General features: G+C 38.9%; 1 protein-coding gene across 3 annotated transcripts in view; it reads right to left on the minus strand.

The window, feature by feature from the left end:
* CERT1 (ceramide transporter 1) overlaps positions 1-23,742 on the minus strand; it is a 71,035-nt gene that overhangs the window by 31,684 nt on the left and 15,609 nt on the right. For 2 of the 3 annotated variants that reach the window (XM_061475832.1, XM_061475831.1), the window contains exon 3: positions 21,580-21,696. In XM_061475832.1, coding sequence (XP_061331816.1) covers positions 21,580-21,696 — 117 coding nt within the window. Of the gene's footprint in view, positions 1-599; positions 1,279-21,579; positions 21,697-23,742 lie in introns of those variants that run through there. The other variant, XM_061475834.1, reaches the window with a different exon arrangement.

Consider the following 23,742-nt stretch of genomic DNA (forward strand, 5'->3'; position numbering starts at 1 on the left):
TTTTCCCAATATTACCCCATCAATGCTAGTTAATTTACAATAAAAATTGAGAGTGAAAGAAGAAAACTTCTTTCCATACCAATTTTTTTAAGGTACCTTTCCAGCAGTATCTTCATTTGACTTTCATTTATACTTCTGGTTAATAATTCCACTAAACACTTTATCCATGCTTCAGGATTGTATACAAGACAGCATATACAGCTATGAACTGTACACAGGTATCAACTGGCAAACGCTACCAATAAAATGGTACTACATAAAAAGCATTTAGGCAATTTTAACTATTTTGCAACCAAGAAGCAAATTCAGCAGACAGAAGAGCAGAACAAACAGCACACAACATGAATCCAAAGCATATGTATGCATTTACACATCATGTTAACAAAACTGCCTAAGATAATTATGTTTTAATAGCTGGGGGGGAGGGTAATGGGGAGAAAGAGCTGTATGGGGATGACACAAAAATTACATCAAGAATAATTATTTGCCAGAAGAAACAGAAGTATTCCTTTATAACCGATGCAGAGACAAAACATCCAGCAGACTCATGCAAGCAGCTTAACACAAACAATGGATGCATGCATCATGCAAAGCCCCACCATTCTACTACCGCAACATCTAAAGGAGAGCAGGTCACTGCTGCATTTATGTCTTGCAAAGCAGATCATTAACTTTTCACTGCAGAAATACTCAATTACATTAAGAGGAATGCTGAAACGAGCTTCTTCTGTTTATGCAATTTTTAATTTCGCAAAATAAAAATTAGAAAAGCAGGTACAGTCCATATGATAGAAGCTAACAGTCTCTGCCTGAAAACAAAACAGCTTGCAGAAGTTGTATGAATTCACACCATCAAACACTAATGCTAATTCACTATGCTCAGCAGAGATGCAGTTCTCTGAAATTCCATGCATACATTATAGCTTCAAAGCTACACTAAAACTGGCATTTGTTAGTACACTGCAACACCTTCAGCTTTCTAAGGCAGTGCAAAAAATCATTAATCCTTTCGTTATGACAGACAAGAGGAAAGAGACACATGATCCAAAGCTTCATGTGATTCTTTACAGGAGCAGATGCTGGTATCAGCAACAAGGCAGTACACGTCAGAAAAGCTGCTTTCAGTTAAGTGTTTGCAGAATCATATTGCAGACCTCCATCATGGTTCACACTGATCTGCCAGCTAAGGATTTCCTGAAGTGGGTCAACAATATTCTCAAGTAAACCACAGACTGACTCACAGCAAAGCTTCCCCGCTTGGGTAAAAAAAAAAAAAAATTAAAAAAATCAAATAAAGCAAATTATTCTCCCATATCTTCAAGGAATTATTTTGATTATGTCTCAATCTAGTGCCTGTCAAGCACTTTAATGTATGTTTGTCAACCAAGGCAGATATTTTCAGTTAGCATTATAAGTTATTTAGTATTTTACATAACACAAGCAGCAGTCAGCTCCTCCCTCTCAGGCATATGGCTTACCCTAGGGGGTGGTGAAACAGACATTAGGATACAGTGACTTAAATACTGTTCTCTGCAGTATTTGTGAAAAATCATATTCAAACATCCAAGATATCAAACCACAGTATTTTATGAAAAACAAGAATGTATAAAAAAGGTAAAAATGTAAAATTTAAGTGCTGGAAGGTACTATGGAAGACTTGGTGAAGAATAGGCAGTCAAGCTCTGTAAAACATTTACGTTCCATGAGGAATTTTTATATTTGCTGCAAATGCTTCACCACATACTTGAAGAAAGAAAGCTACTACTAGGATGAGTCAAGAAAGGGAGTGCTGTAGACAGCAAAACCCCTACAGACACTACAGGTAGTGCAGTCCAGGATTCACTTCTGAGGACTGAAGTTAGATAAAATTAACATGTGTCTGTAGGTCTGATTTTTCAATTCCTCCATAGCCACTGACATTGGAAATTTAAGGTTTTAAAAATTACAAGGTAGTTGTTAGCGAAAAGGCAGAGATGAGAATTTAATAATACAGACCACGCAAGCTGGATGATTCCACTGCCTACAGTAGTGCAGGAAAAAAAAACAACCTTGTAATAACTTCCTTTGCAACTGCAAAAGCAGGTAAAGAAATATAGGCATACTCTTCCTCCAACAGTGATAAATGTTGCAATTCCACAATAAATAAGCACACTATGCGTACAGGAGGAAAAAAACAACACATGAATTAAGAGTTGAAAAATAAGTATAATAGACAACTGAAGTAATAGAAACTATAGCACTATAGCCCTAAGATTGCTGTAACTGTAATGCTCACTTGTCCAAGCTAAGTAATAATTACCTTTTGGGTCTTTGCTTCCCATATGCTCCATATACTATGGGCAAATCACCATGTGTTGCCTGCAAACAAGAAACCTCTAACAGCTGCATAAGCTAAAGTGGTACACAGGCAGATAACTCCTGGAGCTATCTACTGCTTTCTAAAGAAAGGGAAAGAGCTGAGAAGCAGCATCAACACAAAGCATTGTGGAGAGAATGCAGGTTGACAGAGGCAACTAAAGGCCTTAAAGTCGATAATCTTTACCCACGTAGCTCACATCCATGTTTAATTACATGGATGTGCACCATTTTTCCATGAATACTCTTAACTGTTAATGTACACAGGGAAACTTTTCACTAAATATTATTCAACATCTTTAAATGCTAGGTTTCCACAAAGCTGAATAGGGAGAGGCAGGCTTCTAAAACCAGAATAAAGAGCAGCCAGGACACTGTACAGGGCACCTAAGAGCCCACAGAGGAGGTGAACAAGAGAATGCCTTTACTGTTCTGCTCCCCAGGTTGAGAACCACTGTGTCAGTATGATTTTACCCAATAAAACTCTTCCCTGAACAAAAGTACCAAACCCCAAGATCACAATAACTGAATCTCTCTGCATACTTAGTAATAAAATTAAAGCAGCTTGTACTGCTGAGCCATGAAGCAATTGCAAGACTAGAAGGGGACTGTTTTGCTCCTCCTGTGAACCTAGGCTGCCAAGAGAGGGACAAGTAAGATTTGTAGAGCTACACAAGAACTAGAGATCTGCTATTAGGCACTGTCAGGAAAAGCACTTATCTTCTGGCCTCAGTTCCTAATGCACTGAAGTAAGCGTCCTTACTTGCTTTAATGCTTCACAAGCTAGAGGGATTTTAAAAGATTTTATAGAATGAGTTAATTCAAATACATACTGCTTGATGTTCACTGAAGGATAGTCCTTGCACAACTGGGCCTTTAAAAATAAGAGGAGTTCTGATCCTAACAGAAAGCACGTGCAGGTTGAAGTTCTTAATGACTTCTTTGCCTCAGTCTTTGCTGGCAAATGCTCTGACCAAACCACCCAAGTCTTGGAAGGCAGACGCAGGGACTGGGAGAATGAAGAACTTGGGCCCACTGTAGGAGAGGATCTGGTTCGCGACCATCTTAAAAATCTGAACGTGCACAAGTCCATGGGACCTGATGAAATCCATCTGCGGGTCCTGAAGAAGCTGGTGAATGAAGTTGCTACGCCACTGTGCATAATATTTGAAAGATCATGGCAGTCAGGTGAAATCCCGATGACTGGAAAAAGGGAAATATAACCCCCATTTTCAAGAAGGGGAAAATGGATGACCCGGGGAATCACAGACCAGTCAGTCTCACCTCTGTGCCTGGCAAAATCTTGGAGTAGATTCTCCTGGAAGGCATGCTAAGGCACATGAAAAACAACAAGGTGCTTGGTGACAGCCAGCATGGCTTCACTAAGGGGAAATCCTGCCTGACCAATTTGGTGGCCTTCTGTGATGGGGCTACAGAACTGATGGACAGGGGTAGAGCAGTTGATGTCACCTACCTGGACTTGTGCAAAGCATTCAACACTGTCCCACACGACATCCTTGTCTCTAAATTGGAGAGACATCAATTTGATGGATGGACCACTTGGTGGATAAAGAACTGGCTGGATGGCTGCACACAAAGAGTTGTGGTCAATGGCTCAATGTCCAGCTGGAGATCAGTAACGAGTGGTGTCCCTCAGGGATCGGTGTTGGGACCAGGCTTGTTCAACACCTTTGTCGCTGACATGGAGAGTGGGATTGAGTGCGCCCTCAGCAAGTCTGCCAGTGACACCAAGCTGCGTGGTCCAGTTGATACAATGGAGGGAAGGAATGCCATCCAGAGGGACCTCGACACACTTGTGAGGTGGGCTGATGCCAACCTTATGAAGTTTAACCATGACAAGTGCAAGGTCCTACACCTGGGTCGGAGCAATCCCAGGCACAGCTACAGGTTGGGCAGAGAAGAGATTCAGAGCAGCCCTGCAGAGAAGGACTTGGGGGTGTTGGTTGATGAGAAAATCAACATGAGCCGGCTGCAGTGTGTGCTCACAGCCCAGAAAGCCAACCATATCCTGGGCTGCATCAAAAGGAGCGTGACCAGCAGGTTGAAGGAGATGATCCTGCCCCTCTACTCTGCTCTCGTGAGACTTCACCTGGAGCATTGCGTGCAGTTCTGATGTCCTCAACATAAAAAGGACATGGAACTGTTGCAACAAGTCCAGAGAAGGGCCACAAGGATGATCAGGGAGCTGGAGCAGCTCCCGTATGAAGACAGGCTGAGAAAGTTGGGGCTGTTCGCCTGGAGAAGAGAAGGCTGTGTGGAGATCTCATCTCTTCCAGTATCTGAAGGGGGCTTATAGGGATGCTCGGGAGGGACTCTTTATTAGGGATTGTAGTGACAGGACAAGGTGTAACGGGTTAAAACTTAAACAGGGGAAGTTTAGACTGGATATAAGGAAGAAATTATTTCCTGTTAGGGTGGTGAGGCACTGGAATGGGTCGCCCAGGGAGGCTGTGAATACTCCATTCCTGGCAGTGTTCAGGGCCAAGCTGGACAGAGCCTTGGGTGGCATGGTTTAGTGTGAGGTGTCCCTGCCCATGGCAGGGAAGTTGGAACTAGATGATCTTAAGGTCCTTTCCAACCCTAACTATTCTATGATTCTATGATTCTGTCCCTCTACTCTGCTCTCGTGAGACCTCAAACGGAGTATTGCATACAGTTCTGGTGTCCTCAACATAAAAAGGACATGGAACTGTTGGAACATGTCCAGAGGAGGGTCACAACGATGATCAAGGACTGGAGCACCTCCCATATGAAGACAGGCTGAGGAAGTTGAGGCTGTTAAGCCTGGAGAAGAGAAGGCTGCGTGGAGACCTCATAGCAGCCTTCCAGTACCTGAAAGGGGCCTATAAGGATGCTGGGGAGGGACTCTTCATACGGGACTGTAGTGATAGGACAAGGGGTAACGGGTTAAAACTTTAACAGGGGAAGTTTACATTGGATATAAGGAAGAAGTCCTTTACTGTAAGGGTGGTGAGGCACTGGATTGGGTTGCCCAAGGAAGCTGTGAATGCTCCATCCCTGGCGGTGTTCAAGGCCAAGTTGGACAGAGCCTTGGGCGACATGGTTTAGTATCCCTGCCCATGAGGGGGTTGGAACTTATTGATCTTAAGGTCCTTTCCAACCCTCACTCTTCTATGATTCTGTGATTCTAAGAAACCCTAGAATTCAAAGTACACGTGTAGGCAAGCTTACTTGACCAGGAAGAAATGCACTGCAAAAAGCTTCACAGCAACACAGAACAAAATTCATACGCAGGCTTATCAACAGGCAGAAAAACCATGAAAGTAAATGCTTCTGCAAAAGACACAAAGATCATTAAACCTTTTCTTCACTCAGTGCAGTTCGCAGTTATTTTGTCACTGGTACGCATGGGAATAGATTTCCTACCTCCACTCAATTCTCAGACACTGATCTAGCCATCAGAATAGAAATTTCTATTAAATGCTTGACATACCCCTAAGTGTTCAACAGGTAGTAGGCACTGGAGGATGAAGAAAGCTGGAAGCTGCCAAAGGGAAAAGTCCATATTATATTTGACAGAAGATTTAAAAAAAAAAATTGGATCTTATACCCAAAGAAAAATGATGAGAATATACTGTTTTAACTCCAATCTTTACACAGTAGTTTGAGAGAAGGCTGAGAAATAGAGTTCTTTCAACACAGTGGGTTTGTTGGTTTTTTTTTGCATCTTGCACCCTTATCAAATCTAACACCTTTTTCTTGACTTTCAAAACCTATTCCCTAGTCATCCTACTTCCTTCTTGCTGTAGCCCTTGTTTTTATCAGGCTTCAACACCCACTTCCCTCAAAAGCAAAGGAGACTTACTGCACCCATTACAAAGTTAAAACAAAAGAGGTTATGGAAAATAAGGGGCTCCCCAGGACATGTATCTCTTTGTCATGTTCCTGATTCATATTCCTGAAGTTCTCCAGGATTGATGTTTCATAAAAACAGTCCTTCTATATATGTCAAAATAATGTTTATTTAGAAACAAGCTCAGTCTGGTTTAAAAGCTCTTTATGCTTACAGAGCACAGCCATCAGTAGAAGCTTTAGGCCAGTTTCCAATCATACATCAATTTTGCAGTCTTAAGCTCAAACTAACCAGGCAATAATTCTGCCCAAAGGCCATTTTGGATTTTTTTTCTTTGTGTTTTTTTTTTTCCTTCCCCTTTTTTTTTTTTGCTACAAAAGATTAACACACTAGATAGAAAGTACCTGTTATAAAGTTCTGAAAGAATAACCATATAAACAAATAGGCAAGAGTTCTGCATGGCAAGCAAAAAAGCACCTCACATAAGAAACATTTGCAAGATCTTAAAACACCTGATACACAGTGGATGTATCAACATTTTTGAAATGTCAGGTAAGATTGGTTCAAAAGTTAGCACTGCCAATTCCACATTTCTTGTGTTTGTGAGTCAAGAGCAAGTCTAACATGATAAAAAAACAAAATGCTAAAGTGGTAAATTATTTTAATACTTCGAATGTTTGGACCTAAGACCTAGTCCCTGACAGGCAAAGATATGCACACAATGCAGTTCCCACCTCAAAAAACTTTAAATTTTAAAAATTTTAAATTTTGTTAAGAGCACTGTATGATTGAGCTTAATGTAAAAGGCACATTTTGATATCCAAAAGGATAAAAATACAAATCATTTCCAAAAACTTCCTGAATTATCAACCTGAAGCATAAGAGTATATCCTCCCATCATAAGATATCTTAATATACTGTGTTATAAAAGATCATGACTGGAAGTTAAGTTTCCATAAACCCCATATTACTTCTATGGTAGTTTATTTATGTATAAGCATAACATTAACACATAAAAGAGAACAGTCCATGTGTCCAACTCCCCAAGTCAATATCACGTGTGACCACTAGAGGGCACTAGCAAAAAGGAAACAGACACGTCTAAAGGTTACTATTGGTCAAAGACCAACAGTAACTCTTAACCCTGTTTCTGCTTCAGTCCCTGTACATACAAACCTCCTTTCCTTGGGAGACAATTTAAACCGGAGCAGTTTTACCTTTAGCTTTTCTAATTACATTTAAGACACACTGCTAAGTGTGGATAAAGTTTTCTGCAGAGTCTACAAGAAGCAACAATGATATCTATTGCTGAATGAAAGCGAACTAGAAGTTTTAACAGAAATTGATGAAATTATTCTGGAGTAACACCTCTCAGCCAGGTCAAAACGGTGAACTAACAACATGCTGATTTCCAGTTATGATCGTCCAAAATCATTAGGACCAAACTAAACACTCTTTAGGCACAGATTTCTTAAAACTTCATCCAACATGAAGTATTTAGGCTCAATATAATTTACTTTAAAAAAAGTAATGCTTACTATGTGACATACAGCAATTCAGGCACCTCTGTCTCAAGTACCGTATGTCCCAGCAAAAGACTTTTCTTTACATTGAACTGCTTTGCCATTAGTCTACAGCTGTCAAACATACAGCTCACTGTGAAAAGGAGCTTTATATACCAGCCAGATGAACAGGCTCAGGGTTCCTTTATGTACATAGTGCTCATTAAGTAGATTCTCACCAAACTAGTTTCCCCTGTATGCATATGCACTTTGAGAAGCATCAGAAGAAAAAAGTTCTAGTTAAACCTTTCCAAACCCATAACAAGTTACGCAGTAGTGATACAGAGACATTTCATTTGAAGCAAGTTACCTATTCACAATGCTTAAGTATATGCAGGCTTACTTAGAAGTTTGTAGAATTGTTTTATGCAAGACAACTTTCAGAAAGCTGATCTCTGGTAATTAGAATGTTTTTTTGGCACTACGCAATATCATTAAACATATCAGTAAAAATCTTATATTCACCTTAATCTGCCAATACAAAATCACCCCCCATACTACCATTCTTCACTCATGTGGAAAGAAACAGACTGCTTTTATTTGCTGAAAGCCAACACCCTGTTGTGCAAGACAACAGGAAAACAACTTCAAGCACAGCACAGGTCTCTACAATAAGCGGACCTACCCTGCCCTTGAAGGAAAACCTGGGAACTGTGAAAAAACATCTCACAAAAGGCTGCTTCTAGTGCACCAGAAGAAAGAAACCTAAGGATCTAGGCTCCAAAACGCTTAGGATTTTGCAGATACGCATTATCACCAGTTTTATAAAGGACTGTAATACTGCTGGCCATCATTAGGTTGTGCATTGAGCTGTGGGTCACTTTTTCTGTTCTTACTGCTTTCCAGAGAGGTACAAAATTATGAACAAGATAAAGGATACCAGTGCAGGGCTAGGTAACTACACAAAAACATCCCTGCAACAAGGATTAGCTAGAGAATCATGTACTACTGATAAACAGTTTAGTAGCCTATTCTAACTCAGTCTTCTAGTAACTAAACTGTCTCATTTCATGACAGTTCCACTGTGTCATGTGCAAGCTACAGGAACACATTCTGCAGGAACCTGTGCCTTCACTGCACATGGTTCTACAAAAAGTCCAGGCAACTGCAGAAACACAGTCAATCAGTATGTCCTCAGAATAAGTTATTTTGTAGACACATGTACTCTCTACATATTGTGAAGCCTAATCCCATTGCTTGCTCTCAGCGGTATATCCCTGAAGAAGTCACTGTAATAAAGCCATCCATGTGTTTAAGAGCTCACAAACTCCTAGAAACACTAATGCTATTCCCTGCAGACACCAGAACATGCATATGGGAGAGTGAGGCAAGACTTAAAAGAGAATGGCCATAGTCTTGCTGTTATCTGCTTTGAATTGCAGCACATAAAAAGCTGATTTCACTCCCCTGGTAAGTGAAGGCAGGGAGACTCCCACCTGACAGTAGGCAAGGTGCTTCCTGCTTATTCTGCATGACAGTAACAAAACGCGTATTCTGCCACCAGATCTTTATATTCTGACAGATTAGCATATAGTCCAGTTGAGGCATGACAAAATAGCAGCCATAAAAATGGCAGAAAAGTGAAGCTATGTATGGTATCTACATCCAAAGCACAACAGACTAAGCTGTCCCACAGTCTAGAACAGTGAAGGAAAAATTTGCAGACTGCTTCTGTACCACAGGGCTCTAAAAAACAGAAGACATTTCTTGAAGTATTTTATACTGAGACACTCTAAATCTGCCTGGCTGGCAGAAAACCTTTCCAGCCAGATGACACACAGGTTTTACTTCTAAGTGCAGCCTGAGGTCACATACTGCAGACTTTTTCATATGATTAAGCCCAAACACATAGTGAAGCATGTTGTTATTCCAAGTTCATCACCTGTCTACCCACATGGATACTCTGACAGGCTATGTATGACTGTCAGCTAAACTCTCTTCATCTGCTGAAGACATGCCCAGCAGGCATGACAGCCTCTTTCCAAGAACTAAAACACAAACTAGCCCAGTAAGTGTCTGAAGATCAATTAGATACACTTGCACAAACCTTAAGTCCTATATGTTGCTTGATTAGATAATGGGAAGTATAGTCTAAATAGCTGATGTTGTTTATCTTTTACACTTTTTTTTTTACATTAGAAAATGTCAGGTTTACCCAACAGATTTTTTCAAACCTACTGATACTACTAAAACACATGAAATAGGTATTTTATTGTCTGCTTTATCTTATTTAGCATATTTGGTGGCAGGTAGAAACAAGAACGTAAATAGGTAGAAGCTGCACCTTCAAACAGCACAAGAATAAAGGAAGACTTCCAGGAGAGAGTGTTTAACCAGATCTTTTATTTTAAAGTTTGAAAACTAGCAAATTGAGGCAACAAAACTTCACTTTATTAAAAAAGGATCATTTAAAGTAATAAGAATAGGAATCCTTTTGCTGTGAAGTAGAAAATACTGACATGAGCAAGGAAGAATTGAATTGCTATGTAAGAAATGTGTTTTCATCATAGAATCAGAATGACTACGTTGCAAGATCTGCCTAGTACTACCTCCTGCTCAGATCACATCCAATTAGACACCCAGGCCTCCACCCCATAGCAACATATTCTTCAGAGAATTATAGTATCTATTTTCAAAGTCAAAGTGATTGCTATAAACATAACTGGAACACACAGCCCAAGAAAGACTGGGCTGGTCAAAATGAAACAATTTGCATTGTTTATAATTAATCAAGTATGTTGAGCTGGAATGAACTGAAAGCTTTAGTCCAGATCTAAACAGTCTTAACTGTAGCTACTTATTAATAAAGCTCTAACTTACAGCTGCTGCTCAAACATGGGACCAAGAGTGGGAAAAGGATACCAAGACAGACAGAGCTATTGTTTTCCTGTCCTGAAAGGGAAGTTTTCAACAGCTTGGAAGTGACAGCACTTACGTTTGCTGCAGCATACAGTTGTGCAGTTAATTGAAACTGCTGATTCACTAGCTTTCCCCTCAAGTCTTCTTCCAGGAAATACAGAGTTTCCAGCAGTAAATGCACTTAGCAAATTTAGTAACATTAAATGACCAGCAGTATCATATGTATTGAAGAGTTCCTGACGACAACATTGCTAAAATAATGGAATGTGTAAGACTTACCCAAGATTAGTTTTCTTCCATGAAAAAGCATGTTTAATTCCATTTTAAAGACAGAGACTTGGTATTTACAGTAATGGGCTAATAACTTGAGCAAAACATCTAAGTGTCCCCTGAAGGCACAGCTTCTCTACAGTAGTAGTTTCACTATCAGCATCATAGCATACATCAGGGCAAGAAGTTCTTATCAGCTGAGCAGCATCAGCCATATTTGCTTACTCAAACCACCAATTTTTGAAGTAGTAAGTCCCCCACAAGTTACTTCAGATTACCGGGGTTAAGAAAGGTGGATACCTCTCTCCTTATGCTCTCCTGCCATTTTCTGATGCCTATGTTCATACCAATCAATATAGGACATTTAAATACTAGCAGTTAAATATGAAACTTTTCTTCTTCCCCCTCCCCTCATCTCTCTCCTCTCCCCACTCCTGCCCCCCCCCCCCCCCCCATTTAAAATAGGTATGGTAACAGAATTGATTCCTCTGCAGTAAATGCATTCACCTAGATGCCACTAAAGTGATAACAAAAGCATAGTTTCAAGCATTATCTGTTTTCAGAGATAGAAAAGGATCTTGTTGTCCTACAGTGGAAATTATGTATCAAAAGAATCACCTTAAGAGCTTCCAATAATGGCAAGTGGACATGGAATTACAAAAAAAAATAAAAAATAGAGTTTTTAAAACAACTGTCCCAGCTCTTTAGTCATATTAGCTTCTCTTTCTCAGTAGGAAGGGGGGCAGGAGTTGGTGGCGGGGTGTGTGTGCGTGCATGCCTGTGCGTGCCTCTCAACAGCCCAAATGTTCCTTTTGCTGAATGTTACCGAGTATGTATTATTGCTACTTGTGCACCCCACCTATGTGACTGAGCAACATCTACTTACTATGGCCAGGGTGTAACTGCTCTGTTAGTATCAACTCAATGAGTTCTACTGTAATGAAAGCTCACTGAAGAAAAAACACCCCTTACAAAGTCTTTTTGGAGAGAATGAACATGGCATTTGGTAGATGGAGGCACACAGTATTCAAGATTTTTCTATTACTGTTAATGCACAGTAGTGTTTGAGCCGATGAGTAATAATGATGAGTAAACAGCATGCAGACCTACTTGGCAAGGGTCAGTTTTTAACTGTTTAACCACTCACTGCTTGCACACTGCAGCTCTGTACTTCCTGTTCTTGATACCAAGAGCTTACCCTGATTTGAAGGGGCTTTTATCACCGAAGTCAAGCTTGGCACAAGTCTCTCTCAATGAACAATATTGTTTTTCAGGGAGACCATGCAAAAACATGCTGCCGCTCTGCCACAGGAGAGCTTAACTACTGTATCTACTGTGTGTCATTCTGCCAGTTACAAACAGCGACACTCTATTTCTGTTACATGAAAGTATATGCTGTCAAAATGATCTACTACAGTTGTTTTCACAAAGTGAATTAATAACATCTTTGAGTTTACTACTAGAATTCCATTTGTTTATAGAAGAGGCTAGTTATTTACCTCACAGCCAGCTGCACAGTGAGTCTGGTAGCTTAGTTCCAGTCACTCCCAAGACTCAGCATCAGACTTGGCTTTTACCATCTTTACTTTAGCCAGGTACATCACCCTTCGTCAAACAGCATTACAAAAATACTGACAGACATACTCTTAACAGCTTAGCAGTAGTGTCATATGCCTTTCATATTATTTGACACAGAGCTAGCACTTTTCAAAGTGCTTTCTTTCACATGGTATTACAGCCACCAGGCAATGCTCTGCTAATTTGCATTTTGGCCCATAGTTTTCAGGCATTCTTTAGAACATCCTGGTTCACCAGTATGGCTATACAGAGATTAAAAAGTTACTTCAACCTTTATGCACATATGCATCTTCAGTTAATTCATATATTAAGCTAATTTAAGGGAAAAACAGGAATCAACTATCCCAACCAAGGTCACTACTGTTAGGGGCAGCAGACTGAGAGGAGTTCAAGATCTCTACTAAGATTATGAAGACTACCTGTTAATGTTCTGACTAGATGGAGGAGAAAACTTCTTTATTAGGAATATACAGCAGACAGTGATCACAGCTTTCATTGATACAGAGATTTAAGATTACCTTAAGTAAACATATGTATACAGTTTCAGACACAGATTAGTATATCCCAACAGAATAACAAGAAAGCTCAGCTATCATCTAAGATACCACTAAATGATCTAGCTTTTCTTCACCCAGCTAGCCTCTCTACTTTAGAAAGTACTAGGAGCAGTGCAATCACTTAAACTGAACCCAACCCAAGGAGCACAAAATTATTTCTGTAAAGAAACCAAAACTCAAGACAGCAGAACTGGAAAGACTGAAGTTGAAAGGGGAGCAGCAAAAATGTAAAATTCCGTACGCTGCAGAAAAAGGAAGTTTAAGGTTTACTTGGTTATGGAAAACACTGTACTGCACAAGAACAGGACAGGTAACAACTGGCAGACAGTTTGATAGATGAATCAGATTTAGTAGTTCTTAAGCTCAGTAAGTTAGTAAAAAACAAAAACCCAAAAAAACAACATAGTAGTGGGTAGTCTACAAGACCCACAAAATACCCTACATTCTATACAACATCTGTAGGATCTTCAGTAAGAATACCTAGTCCAGTTTTGGTGCTGTACATTGAAGATGTGACTGAGTTTGGAAGAGAGCCGTACAAGGCATCGGAGATTTATAAAAGACACCCATATGAACAACAATGGAGAAATGGGGAGCTGTTCTAACAGCACAGCTGTTCTAACACAACAGTAAGACAAGAAATCTTAAGTGTTGCAAAGATGAAGAGAATAATCTCTCCAGATTGACTATAATACTACTCTATGAAGTAAACCTCAGATATGACAAGAAGTTCCTTTAACAGAAGAAACAGGCTAAAATAATTCCATGACCCCTCACTGTTACAACACTTACCAGTCTAACTTACAAACATGTAATCCAATAAGGGTGACTTTACTTCATATTCAGGGAAGAATTACAATAAACTTTGTGACTCTTCCTTAAGGATGGCCCTTCAGTTTACTTCTCCTTTGATACCTACAGTAGTCAGATGTCACTGAAGAGCAAAGGAAAATACAGTATTTACTGATGAACTTGAAAAGCTAGACAAAGTGCTTGGAGTTGAGACAGCTGCATCCTTCTCCTCTCTATTTCCCACTTTAGTCTGAGATTCAGGTCAAAATCCAAAATAAGCAAGTTTATTAAAGCAGAGTTAAGACTATGCTTGGACTTATTTTCTTGTTTAATAATCAGGGAGTATTTCTACAAACACTTCAAAGTCAGCTTTGAGGGGAGATGTCAAATGTGAATACACAAGAACTTAATTTATATATTATATGCCAACATAAAATAGTGACCAAACAGCAACAATAATACATCAAAGTTCCTGCGTAAGTCTGAGCCAAGGGTCATGGATTTCTAGTTACAAAGTAATATGCAGTGGTTTTGCAACACCTTTAAACATATTTCTTCCAATCATCAGCAGCTGGACTACAAATTTAAGTTTGTTAAACAAGTAACAACTTTTTACAGCTTAACAGACATCTGAATGTTCTCCAGCATCCTCTCAGGCAAGTCCCACTGCTGCTGCAAGTCAGTGCCTTGCAAGTACATAGTGAGAGTGGGGCATTAGCTTCTGGAGTAACACATGATATCACAGAAACTAATTTGGTATTCTATACAATCCAAAGTGTCAGCATCAAACAAAAATTTAGACTTTCTTGACGTGCTGGAGGGCATCAGGCAACGGTACAAGGTAACCCAACTGAATATGATTGGGAACAATAGCTGACACCAAGACTACTTAAGAAATCTGTTCCAGCACTTTGGCCACAATATCAACAGAGAAAAAATGAGGCCTTATCATCACCCTCCTACAATTTCACTCTGAATCTGAAAAATAAAATTTAAACAATATTTACCTACTCTCCTACCTCCTGTGCTTTCCTTCATCTGCATTATTGCTTCCACCTAAGCTAGTCTTACTTGTGAATGGGTATGGAGGGCAAGTAGGGACAGAAGAACTGGTATTTGGATGAAATGCCAACATATTCACAGATTAGGGAGCCACATTCCTTTCCCTTTTCAGACCTCAGCAACCCTTTTGTAGTCCTCCTTTGCTGTGATCACCTGAGCTGTATTTTTCATAATAGAACTCTGATACTGGTTTCTGATCAAGTTATTTTGCTCTGTTATCCACTGTTAATAAAATAGTACAGGAAAATTACCTCTATTAGCAATTTTCAATGTTCTTTTAGCACAGCTAACTAAAAATAATCTCACAGATCAATATTTACATCCAGTATTTAAACAAAAGCTTAAGTATTGTTGTTAATGCAAAAGCTCTTAAGGCAGTTATTAGGTTGAAAGAATAGGTAGGTGCACTTGGGGCTCGGTGAAGCGCTTCAATTACAGAACAAACAGAGGGAACTGAGGCACTCTGTGTGCTTATCGAGTTGGAAGGGGAATTCAAGGTTTTCTCTGAGTCAGAAAAAGTTACTCCTGCCTAACCTCTTACCCTTGAGTTTGTAAGAGAAATAACACATAGACAGAAGGCCAGAACAGCACACTGACAAGAGAAAGGGTAAAATTAATGACTCTAAATACCATGCTTTAACTCTTTTAAGAAGCATTTTGTGAAAATTTCAAGCTGGCAATTTGTAATTGTTTTTTTTTTAATTAGGTTTTCTTGTGTTGGTTGGTTTTGGATTGTTGGGTTTTGTTTTGGGGTGTTTTTTTTTGCTGGCATGCTTTATTGTGTTTTTTTTTCCCCCTAAAACAATATTCTGAAGTGTCTTTATTAACTCCAAGCAAAATTACGCTGTTTAAAGTTTGCCCTGCAGTTTTCTAAATTAATCCATAAACTAGGATCCACAATCAGAAAATAATTGTCTCAAAACTCAATGCCCTAATTCTATGTCCTGGGTTCAGCAGTAGCAGTCATGTTTTTCCTTTGTGGTAGCTGGTGCAGCGCTGTGTTTTGACTTCCAGCCTGGGAACAGTGTTGGTGAAGCCGATGTTTTCGGTTGTTGCTAAGTGATGTTTACCCTGACCAAGGACTCTGTGAGGCTCATGCTCTGCCAGGGAGGAGGGGAAGCTGTGAGGAAGCAGAGACGGGGCGCCTGACCCGGGCTAGCCGGGGAGGTATTCCATACCACAGCACATCATGCCCGGGGTGGGGGGTAACTGGGAGTTACCCGGAAGGACAGGGGCTTCCGGGTGGAACTCGTTTTCTTGGCCGGTGGTATCGTATTCTCTTCCCTTGTTATTTTCCCTTATCATTGTTGTTGGTGGTGGTAGCAGTGGTGATTTGTGTTGTACATTGGTTGCTGGACTGTTCTTGTCTCAACCCGTAGGAGTTGCACTCTTTCTATCCTCCTCCCCGTTCCTCTGGGAGCGGGGAAGGGGAGAGCCCTGGTGGGGGGGGGGGTGGGACACGACACACAACGGACCTCGATTGTTGTCAGCTCGGCACCACTCACTGGGAGTGAGTGAACAAGTTACCTGACTGGGTTTAAACCACGACATTCTAGTTCACTTGTCTGGAAATGTATTAGTGTTTAATAAAGGATGTGAACCAACTGTTTTAATACTTATGCCTAAATTTGACTTCACTAGACTGCCAAATCCAGCTTTTTGGTTTTTCACCATCTTAATCAGATCTGTACTTAAGCGATGCAAAAAACAGGGATGTGAAGTGTCTTACTGAGTGTGACAACTGAAAATTTAAAAAGACCAAGTTGCAGTATATTAAGAATTTCACAAATTACTTAAAAGCTAAAACACCTTTGACTCTCTGAGGCTGCCACATCCCTTCCCAAAGGCTACCAGGGTGGGGAGGGGAATGGTAGGAAAAACACTTTATAGTTTCTACTCTTTTCTGTTTATTGCTATTCTAACTAGCTGAGTCCTCATCTTGCAGTGTTTAATCAACAGTAAAAACACTAAAGTAATCAAACCTTCAAGGTAGCCAATTTATGCCTTTCACAGACTTCAGAATTCATGCTTACTGCTCTAGATAGTAACACTTTGTACCTCAGGACTGCAGGTACTCAGGGAACCTACCTACTCCCTACATGCCAAAATTGGTGGCACCTAGATATCCCTCTGCAGAATGACCTTTTCCAGTTTGACACGAAGAGAGCTTTTATAAGAAGTTCAGCAATAAACAACATTTCGGTTTGATAAACACAAGATTTTCAAAATTCAAGACTTAAACCAACGTTAACTTATTTTGCTAAAGAGTCACAGTCAATAATAAGCACATGCAGAATCTGTGTGAAAAAACAGAACTAAGTGGAACAAAACAGGACAAACCTTAACAAGCCAATGCAGAGTTTCTCATGAAACTTTCATTTCTAAACAAATTCTCATCAAGTGTTCAACTCAGGTGTTAGTTAAAAATAACAAAAAAAAAATCATTACCTGAATCTCAGGAGTTCAAGTTAATTTGCTCAAAATAAGCTTAATTATCAGGTGGTTCCCACAGCAAACAGCAATTAATTCCCCTCATCTATACCTCTGGGAAGTAATGCAAGTTTGTAAATTAACTATCTGCTCTACCAGGGTAAAGGATAAAGAATGAAAACATTCTCCATACGTAAACCAGACATTTTCCTCATAGTACAGAACTATCAATATTTAATCTGGTTTCTCTAATGTTAGGTTAGAAATTGCATACTCCACTTTCAAATCACAATACAGACCTGGAGTCACTGTTTCAATGTATTATTAAGTAAGAGAGCAGCTTTTCAAAAGCATCAACAAAAGCACTGGTGCTCATGTACCATCAACGTTTTTAAACCAGCAAAATGTGGAAACCCTTGTCTAGTCCTGAGTTCTTCAGCAATATAAATGGCCATTAGATACATCTAAGGAAAGGTCATCAGTCATCATATATCTTGTCTCTTAGGGTAGGAGAATAGAGAAGCTTCCTAATGATACACACCCTTACAGCCAGGCATTTTACAGATAAATATCTGCTCAGTACACTTCCTGCAACAGTTAAGTAGAAGAAAGGACTCCTGGTTACACGAGCTATTTCCTCATTTGCCTCACTGAGGGTCTTACCACTTTAGACTTTTCCCTTCTCCATTTCAGGGAGATTACTAAGCCTTTTAGAAGGCGTACTTGAAACATTTAATCTAGTAAGTATTCAGGACTTATACTTAAGTCCTGAATACTTACTTAATACTTAAACACTAGTAAGTATTTAATCTAATTATTCAATAATAATAAAGACAATTCAATGATAAAAAAAGAGCAGCAAACTTAATAGTTTTTATGCTCAAACATTAGACATTTTACATTTCTCAGCTACCAGCTACCCATTAGTGTTGCTAAGCAGAAAGTTCTTCTAAGTCTGCATATACTCAAATTTAATATAAAATTAATTCTAAATCAGTGTTTTCTCTGTTTGGAACACAATGAGACAATCATAAAGCTTCAGTCCATCTTTCATACTCTAAACAACCTTGTGACACGCTACAGTAAGTCTCACAAACATACTTTTGTTAGCAAACAGCTTAAACAGCCTACCAGAGCTACCCACTCACTCAGTAAGCTACAAAGAGCTTAATAAACAAACAAAAAGAAAGTACTTCATATAGTAGTACACTCGATCAAAATGACTGCTTAGTAAAGGGAACAATTTCCTCTCTCAATTTTATTCAAATTATTATGTCTGTTCAAGAGCCTAGTTCTCAAAAAAAACCAATTTCTATTTGGTGACAACAGACTGACAAGAAACTTTTGCTTGAGTTTTGGTAAACTGACCTGGAAAGTTCCTTCAGAAAATTTCAAAGCCACCAGAAAAACATTAACTTTTCAGTGAAATGGGTTTTTTTGCCTTATAAAAGCCCATCTCCTGTCTCAATCAAATGCTTAGATATAATAACTCCGTAAGAGCTGAAGAAAATTAAAGGATGGGTGAAAAGTTACTAGAACTAAAGATCATCAAAGCATTCTTCACACAAATTCAAATGAAAAATGACATTAATTTCCACTCTTATTTTTTACATCCTATCAATGTTATTAAGAAGCAGTACATTTTCCCAGCACATTTTTCTTTCAAAGTTGTATATAAATTATAGGATATAGCACTATCCCCTCAATTTGGAAAAATATAGAAACAAGACATTTGGAGACATATTCTTAAAGAAACATTAACAATAACCAGACTGAAAACTGGATTTGGACACTTCTGGTTTATGTTTAATTATATCATTTATTTACGTGCATACAGCACTTTTCCAAGGCTTCTGCTGATAAGATTGCTATGTGTTTTAGTAGGAACAATTAGTAGGAACAGATGCACCTCCACACCTACAAGATTTATTCTATGAAGTTGCTACTGTATTATGAAGACAACAGAATATTGCCCTGGAAAAAAATGCAAGTAACTCACAATCTTCTGAGCTTTAATTACATACTTCTAACTTGAGCCAAAGTTATTGTTACAAGATTGCATTACCTTTTGGCATTTTCCTTGACTTATCTTGATCATGGTGTTGCATACTACAAAGAGAATGCTTTAAAATAATGTATTGCTTTAATATATTAAACGGTTTGATGGTTTATTCAGAAGTGCCACATCTCCCTCTCCATTTAAGAATGAAACCAAATGCTATTTGTCTCAAATACTCTAAACACTATAGAGCAAAAATGTGTGTACAACAAACTGAAAAGTGTTAAATAGCCATGAAACTGCAAGGTACACATACTGAAAAAGCCATCAGAACAGGAAAAGTCAAGTTCAGTGCTATTACATTAGGACAGCAAGATACAAACTGAACTATTTCCTGTCAGTTCAGCATATACAGAAAGAATTTTATTTCCACTTCCTACTTGTAGACAACTTCAATAAAATAATGAAAAAGGTACCCATTATCCCTGTCTTGATACTAAGTAAATACTGAAAAAAATGAGTAGTGGAATTATCTAAGAAACCTCTCATTCTACTCCTTCAAATGCAAAGACATACCTTGTACAATTTATTTCTTTTTTAAAGAACTACTGAATTCTTGCAAAGCATGGAAGTTTAAGCTGTCCAAACTGAAACCAATATTAAAAGAATCAGCTCGCCTCTTTTTAAGTGGAAAATCTATGTAATTAATAAGTATTCTTCACAAAGGGAAGTTACTTTTGGAATGCTCAAAACAGCACTCAACACTCATTAACTATCTGAGCAGGAGATTCCATATTTTAAATAGGCGATTATGTAAAATTGTCAGCTCAGAACTCAGCTACAGTTAAGGGCAGCCTTAGAAGAGGGAAAAGAATAACATGAAAAACGCCTCCCTTTCAGGTTGTGCATAGCAGATTTTAAGGCAGGATTTGGGGGTTTTCCTCATTCATTACTGCATGAAAGCATGCAATGACGCAGCCTGCATTTCAGTTTAGCCAGACTTCTGGTTAAGTTCTGCATCTCACCAGCTGAATCATTCACTAAACTCAGTGTGAATTTTAGCCCAGGGTTATCAAGTTTCATGGTCCCACAACCTCTTAACTGAAGGCTCCCATGCCTGCAAAACAGTTCTTGAAATGACAGCTCTATGGATGTGTAATCCAGCAGCTTGTTAAGTATGTCCTCGAGACATTTCTCTGAGGTATTGCAATAGTAACGAAGAGCAGTATTTTTGGCTAAAGAATACTCTGTGGTTAGCTTTGTATTTTTTCACTTGTCTACAGACAAGAATTCTGGTTTTGCAACTTAAATTTGATATGTCTTAATGTTACCTCTATAGCAGTGAAGGCAAAACGGCAAGCTATAAATGGACTAATATTGTAACTGAGATTAATTTTTTGATTTTTTTTTTAAGAGAACCATTATGAAATGGCAGGACTTCAAATGTAAGAGCACATACTACTTATTGTAAGGATTGTCCAGGAAAAGGTAAAACTTCCTAATTATACATAGTACTTACGTAAGCACCACTTCAAGAAGCTGGAGGTAAAATTACCTACCTAGCTATCTATTTTAATTTGTATTCCAGTAGCACCTGTGTAATTCAGATTCAAAAATTGCACTGTACTAGGTATTGTAGTTAAACTCAATACTTTGGCACAGTGCCTACCTTGTACCTGAAAAACAAAGGATGTTTCATATGCTACATACTTTCAAAATAGCTGAGCATTAACCTCTTTAGGTAAAATGAAAATAACTGACTTCACTGGAAGACATAAGGAATAGATCAGTAAAGCTGAACCAAAATGCTGATGAATAGTAGGGCCTTAAAAGACAAGGAGACAAAAGCCAGATACAGTAAAAACAGCCAAATGATGAAAGAGAGGAGCCTAAAACCAGAACAATAACCTAGGACAACTGACTCCAAGACTAACAAGTTTAACACTGAGGACAGATAAGAAACAATTCAATAATCAGTGAGAAATAACAGACAAAACCATTAAGTAGTCACTCAACATAATGCAGGCTTTTTCTTTTTCAAGCTAGAGAGTTCAAGAAAAGGCTCACAGTTGTTAGCTCCCTGTTCTCTGAACTCTTATCTACAAAGAACAAGTAAATCAATTCCTTTGAAACATATTTAACACACAGCTTCAATCTCACAGCTTTTAGATGTCATAAATACCTTGAGTATTTTAATGACTGTACAGGGAAGCTTAAAACTGTCCACAAGCACCATTAGATATAAGGAGGGAGAAAGGAAATTAGAAAAAACAAACGTACCTTGTGTTGTTCTATTGCATCTATCCACTGCTGTCTGTGGTCTGGGTCCTGAGCTCGGAGGTACCAAACACTATCGTTTACACTAATATCAAATCTGCATTCATCAAAGTCATGGGGCTGTGACAGAAAAGAGTGTAAGAGTAGCTAAAATTAGCAACATGATCAGCAAAACCTCACAGAATATTTTGACACTTTTGACACCAAATTTAAAAAAATGGTTTACAGTCTTGAATTCAACCTTTATTCTAAGCTCCATTTTATGTAGCTGTCTCAAAATAATGAACATACACTCTTATAATAAAAAATGCTAGTCTTCTGAAATAAAAGAGGCTGTTTAATACATTCGTATTAAATAAAATTGTCACAAAAAGGTGCCACACAAACATTGAGAAAAAATTGCACACGCTAAAACAAATCCTTTAGCAAAATAACTACTGGACACAAGCAGCAAAATACAACTTTCATATACATTTTTTATTTCAAAGCAGGAAAAAAATACTAAGGTTATTGTTATCAGTATTGATTTTTAGATGGAATACACACATCATAACAAATAGCATCAGGATTGAACCATAAAAGTAGACTACAGCAAAATGACAACTAAGAGCAGGAACTAAAGGAAGCTATGGCATCCTCTTGCCTCAACTATTTTCACCACCTGAAACAACTGGGAGCAAGACTCAATCATTTCTAATGTCACCACTCAAATGCATCCAACTTCCAGTTCACATGTCTTAAATACTAAAAAGCTTTTATTAGCATTACAAGGAATCTGGAAGGGAAGTGGAGGAAAACAAAACAACGATCTAATCTGCCCTGTGCCCTGATACTGTCCATTCAAAGCTACTTCTCAGAAAACATCCAATTGAGCATAACATTCCCCACCCCACCCCCCGCCCTTGAAAACTATTCTTAAGGAAACATAACACACATAAAAGCAGAAAACCTTTTTGAACTGTAATACAAAGAAAAAGGCTAAACATGCAAAAAACTTTAGGAAGCTAACAGGTTCTGAGGTTAAGGCAAATAACACAATCTGAAGGACCACAAACATTGATTCCAGATGCTAAAGATGATTACATGTTAGTAATATCCTTCACAATATAAGAACTGCACTGCAAATACATTCATCTTTGCAGACAACTAAGGCACTGTGGATCACTCATTAAATACCCCTAGAGACAACCTAGAAGCAAGTCTCATTTGTTGTCATGCACAGTCCAGTGCCAGTGAGAATTATCTTCAAAGGATCTGAAGTTATGCTACTTATACATAATACACAATCTTTCTTGTTTAAATATACAAAAGAGGAAGGAAAGCACAACAGAAGCCAAACTACCAAATGAAAAACCAGCTAGGAAGAGTTTAACAAAAGTACATAAAGTTTCACTTTTTTAAAGCTTCACATATTTGGTCAGGCATCTGAACCTAAATTTAATTTAAAGAAATCTAAACTTCCCACAGAGGAAAAGAAAAAAAAATCCACACAAACCAGCAACTGACGAAAGTGACAAGCAAACAGCAGCAGCAACTGATTACTTGATACCTGACCATCTCAAGTTGATTCTAATCAAACAACTTTCAAAATGGTTATATACACTGTTTTGCCTTCACTGAACCACAGAATACAGGGATGTAGGAAGGGACATGTGGTGGGTCAACCCTGGCTGGACACCATGCACTTACCATAGCTGCTCTACCACTATCCTCCTCAACTGGAAAGAGGAAAGAGAGTATGTTGAAAGGCTCATGTGTTAAGATGAGCCAGGGACAGCCAGGGACAATAATCACCAATTATCATCATAGACAAACCTGACTTGACTTAGGAAAATTATTACCAATCAAATCAGAGTAGAATAATAAGACCAAATTTAAAGGTACCTTTCCCCATACCTCCCTTCTTCTCTGACTCAGCTTTACTCCTGATTTTCTCTTAACTCTCCTCCCCAGCAGCAGAGGGGCCAAGAATGGGGGTTAGTCCACCTCTGCCACTCCTTCCTGCTCAGGGTCTTCCCTGGTTCCAGTGTGTCTCCCATGGGAGAGAGCCCTCCATGAACTTCTCCAACATGAGTCCTTCCCACAGGCTGCAGCTCTTCTGACTGCTCCAGCGTGGGTCCCCTGCATGGTCACCAGTCCTGCAGCAAACCTGCTCCAGTGTGGGCT

This window comes from Pezoporus flaviventris, unplaced genomic scaffold, assembly GCF_033815535.1.
Source record: "Pezoporus flaviventris isolate CSIRO_AGI_PZ_B2104156 unplaced genomic scaffold, CSIRO_AGI_Pfla_v1 ptg000090l, whole genome shotgun sequence".
Classification (NCBI taxonomy): domain Eukaryota; kingdom Metazoa; phylum Chordata; class Aves; order Psittaciformes; family Psittacidae; genus Pezoporus; species Pezoporus flaviventris.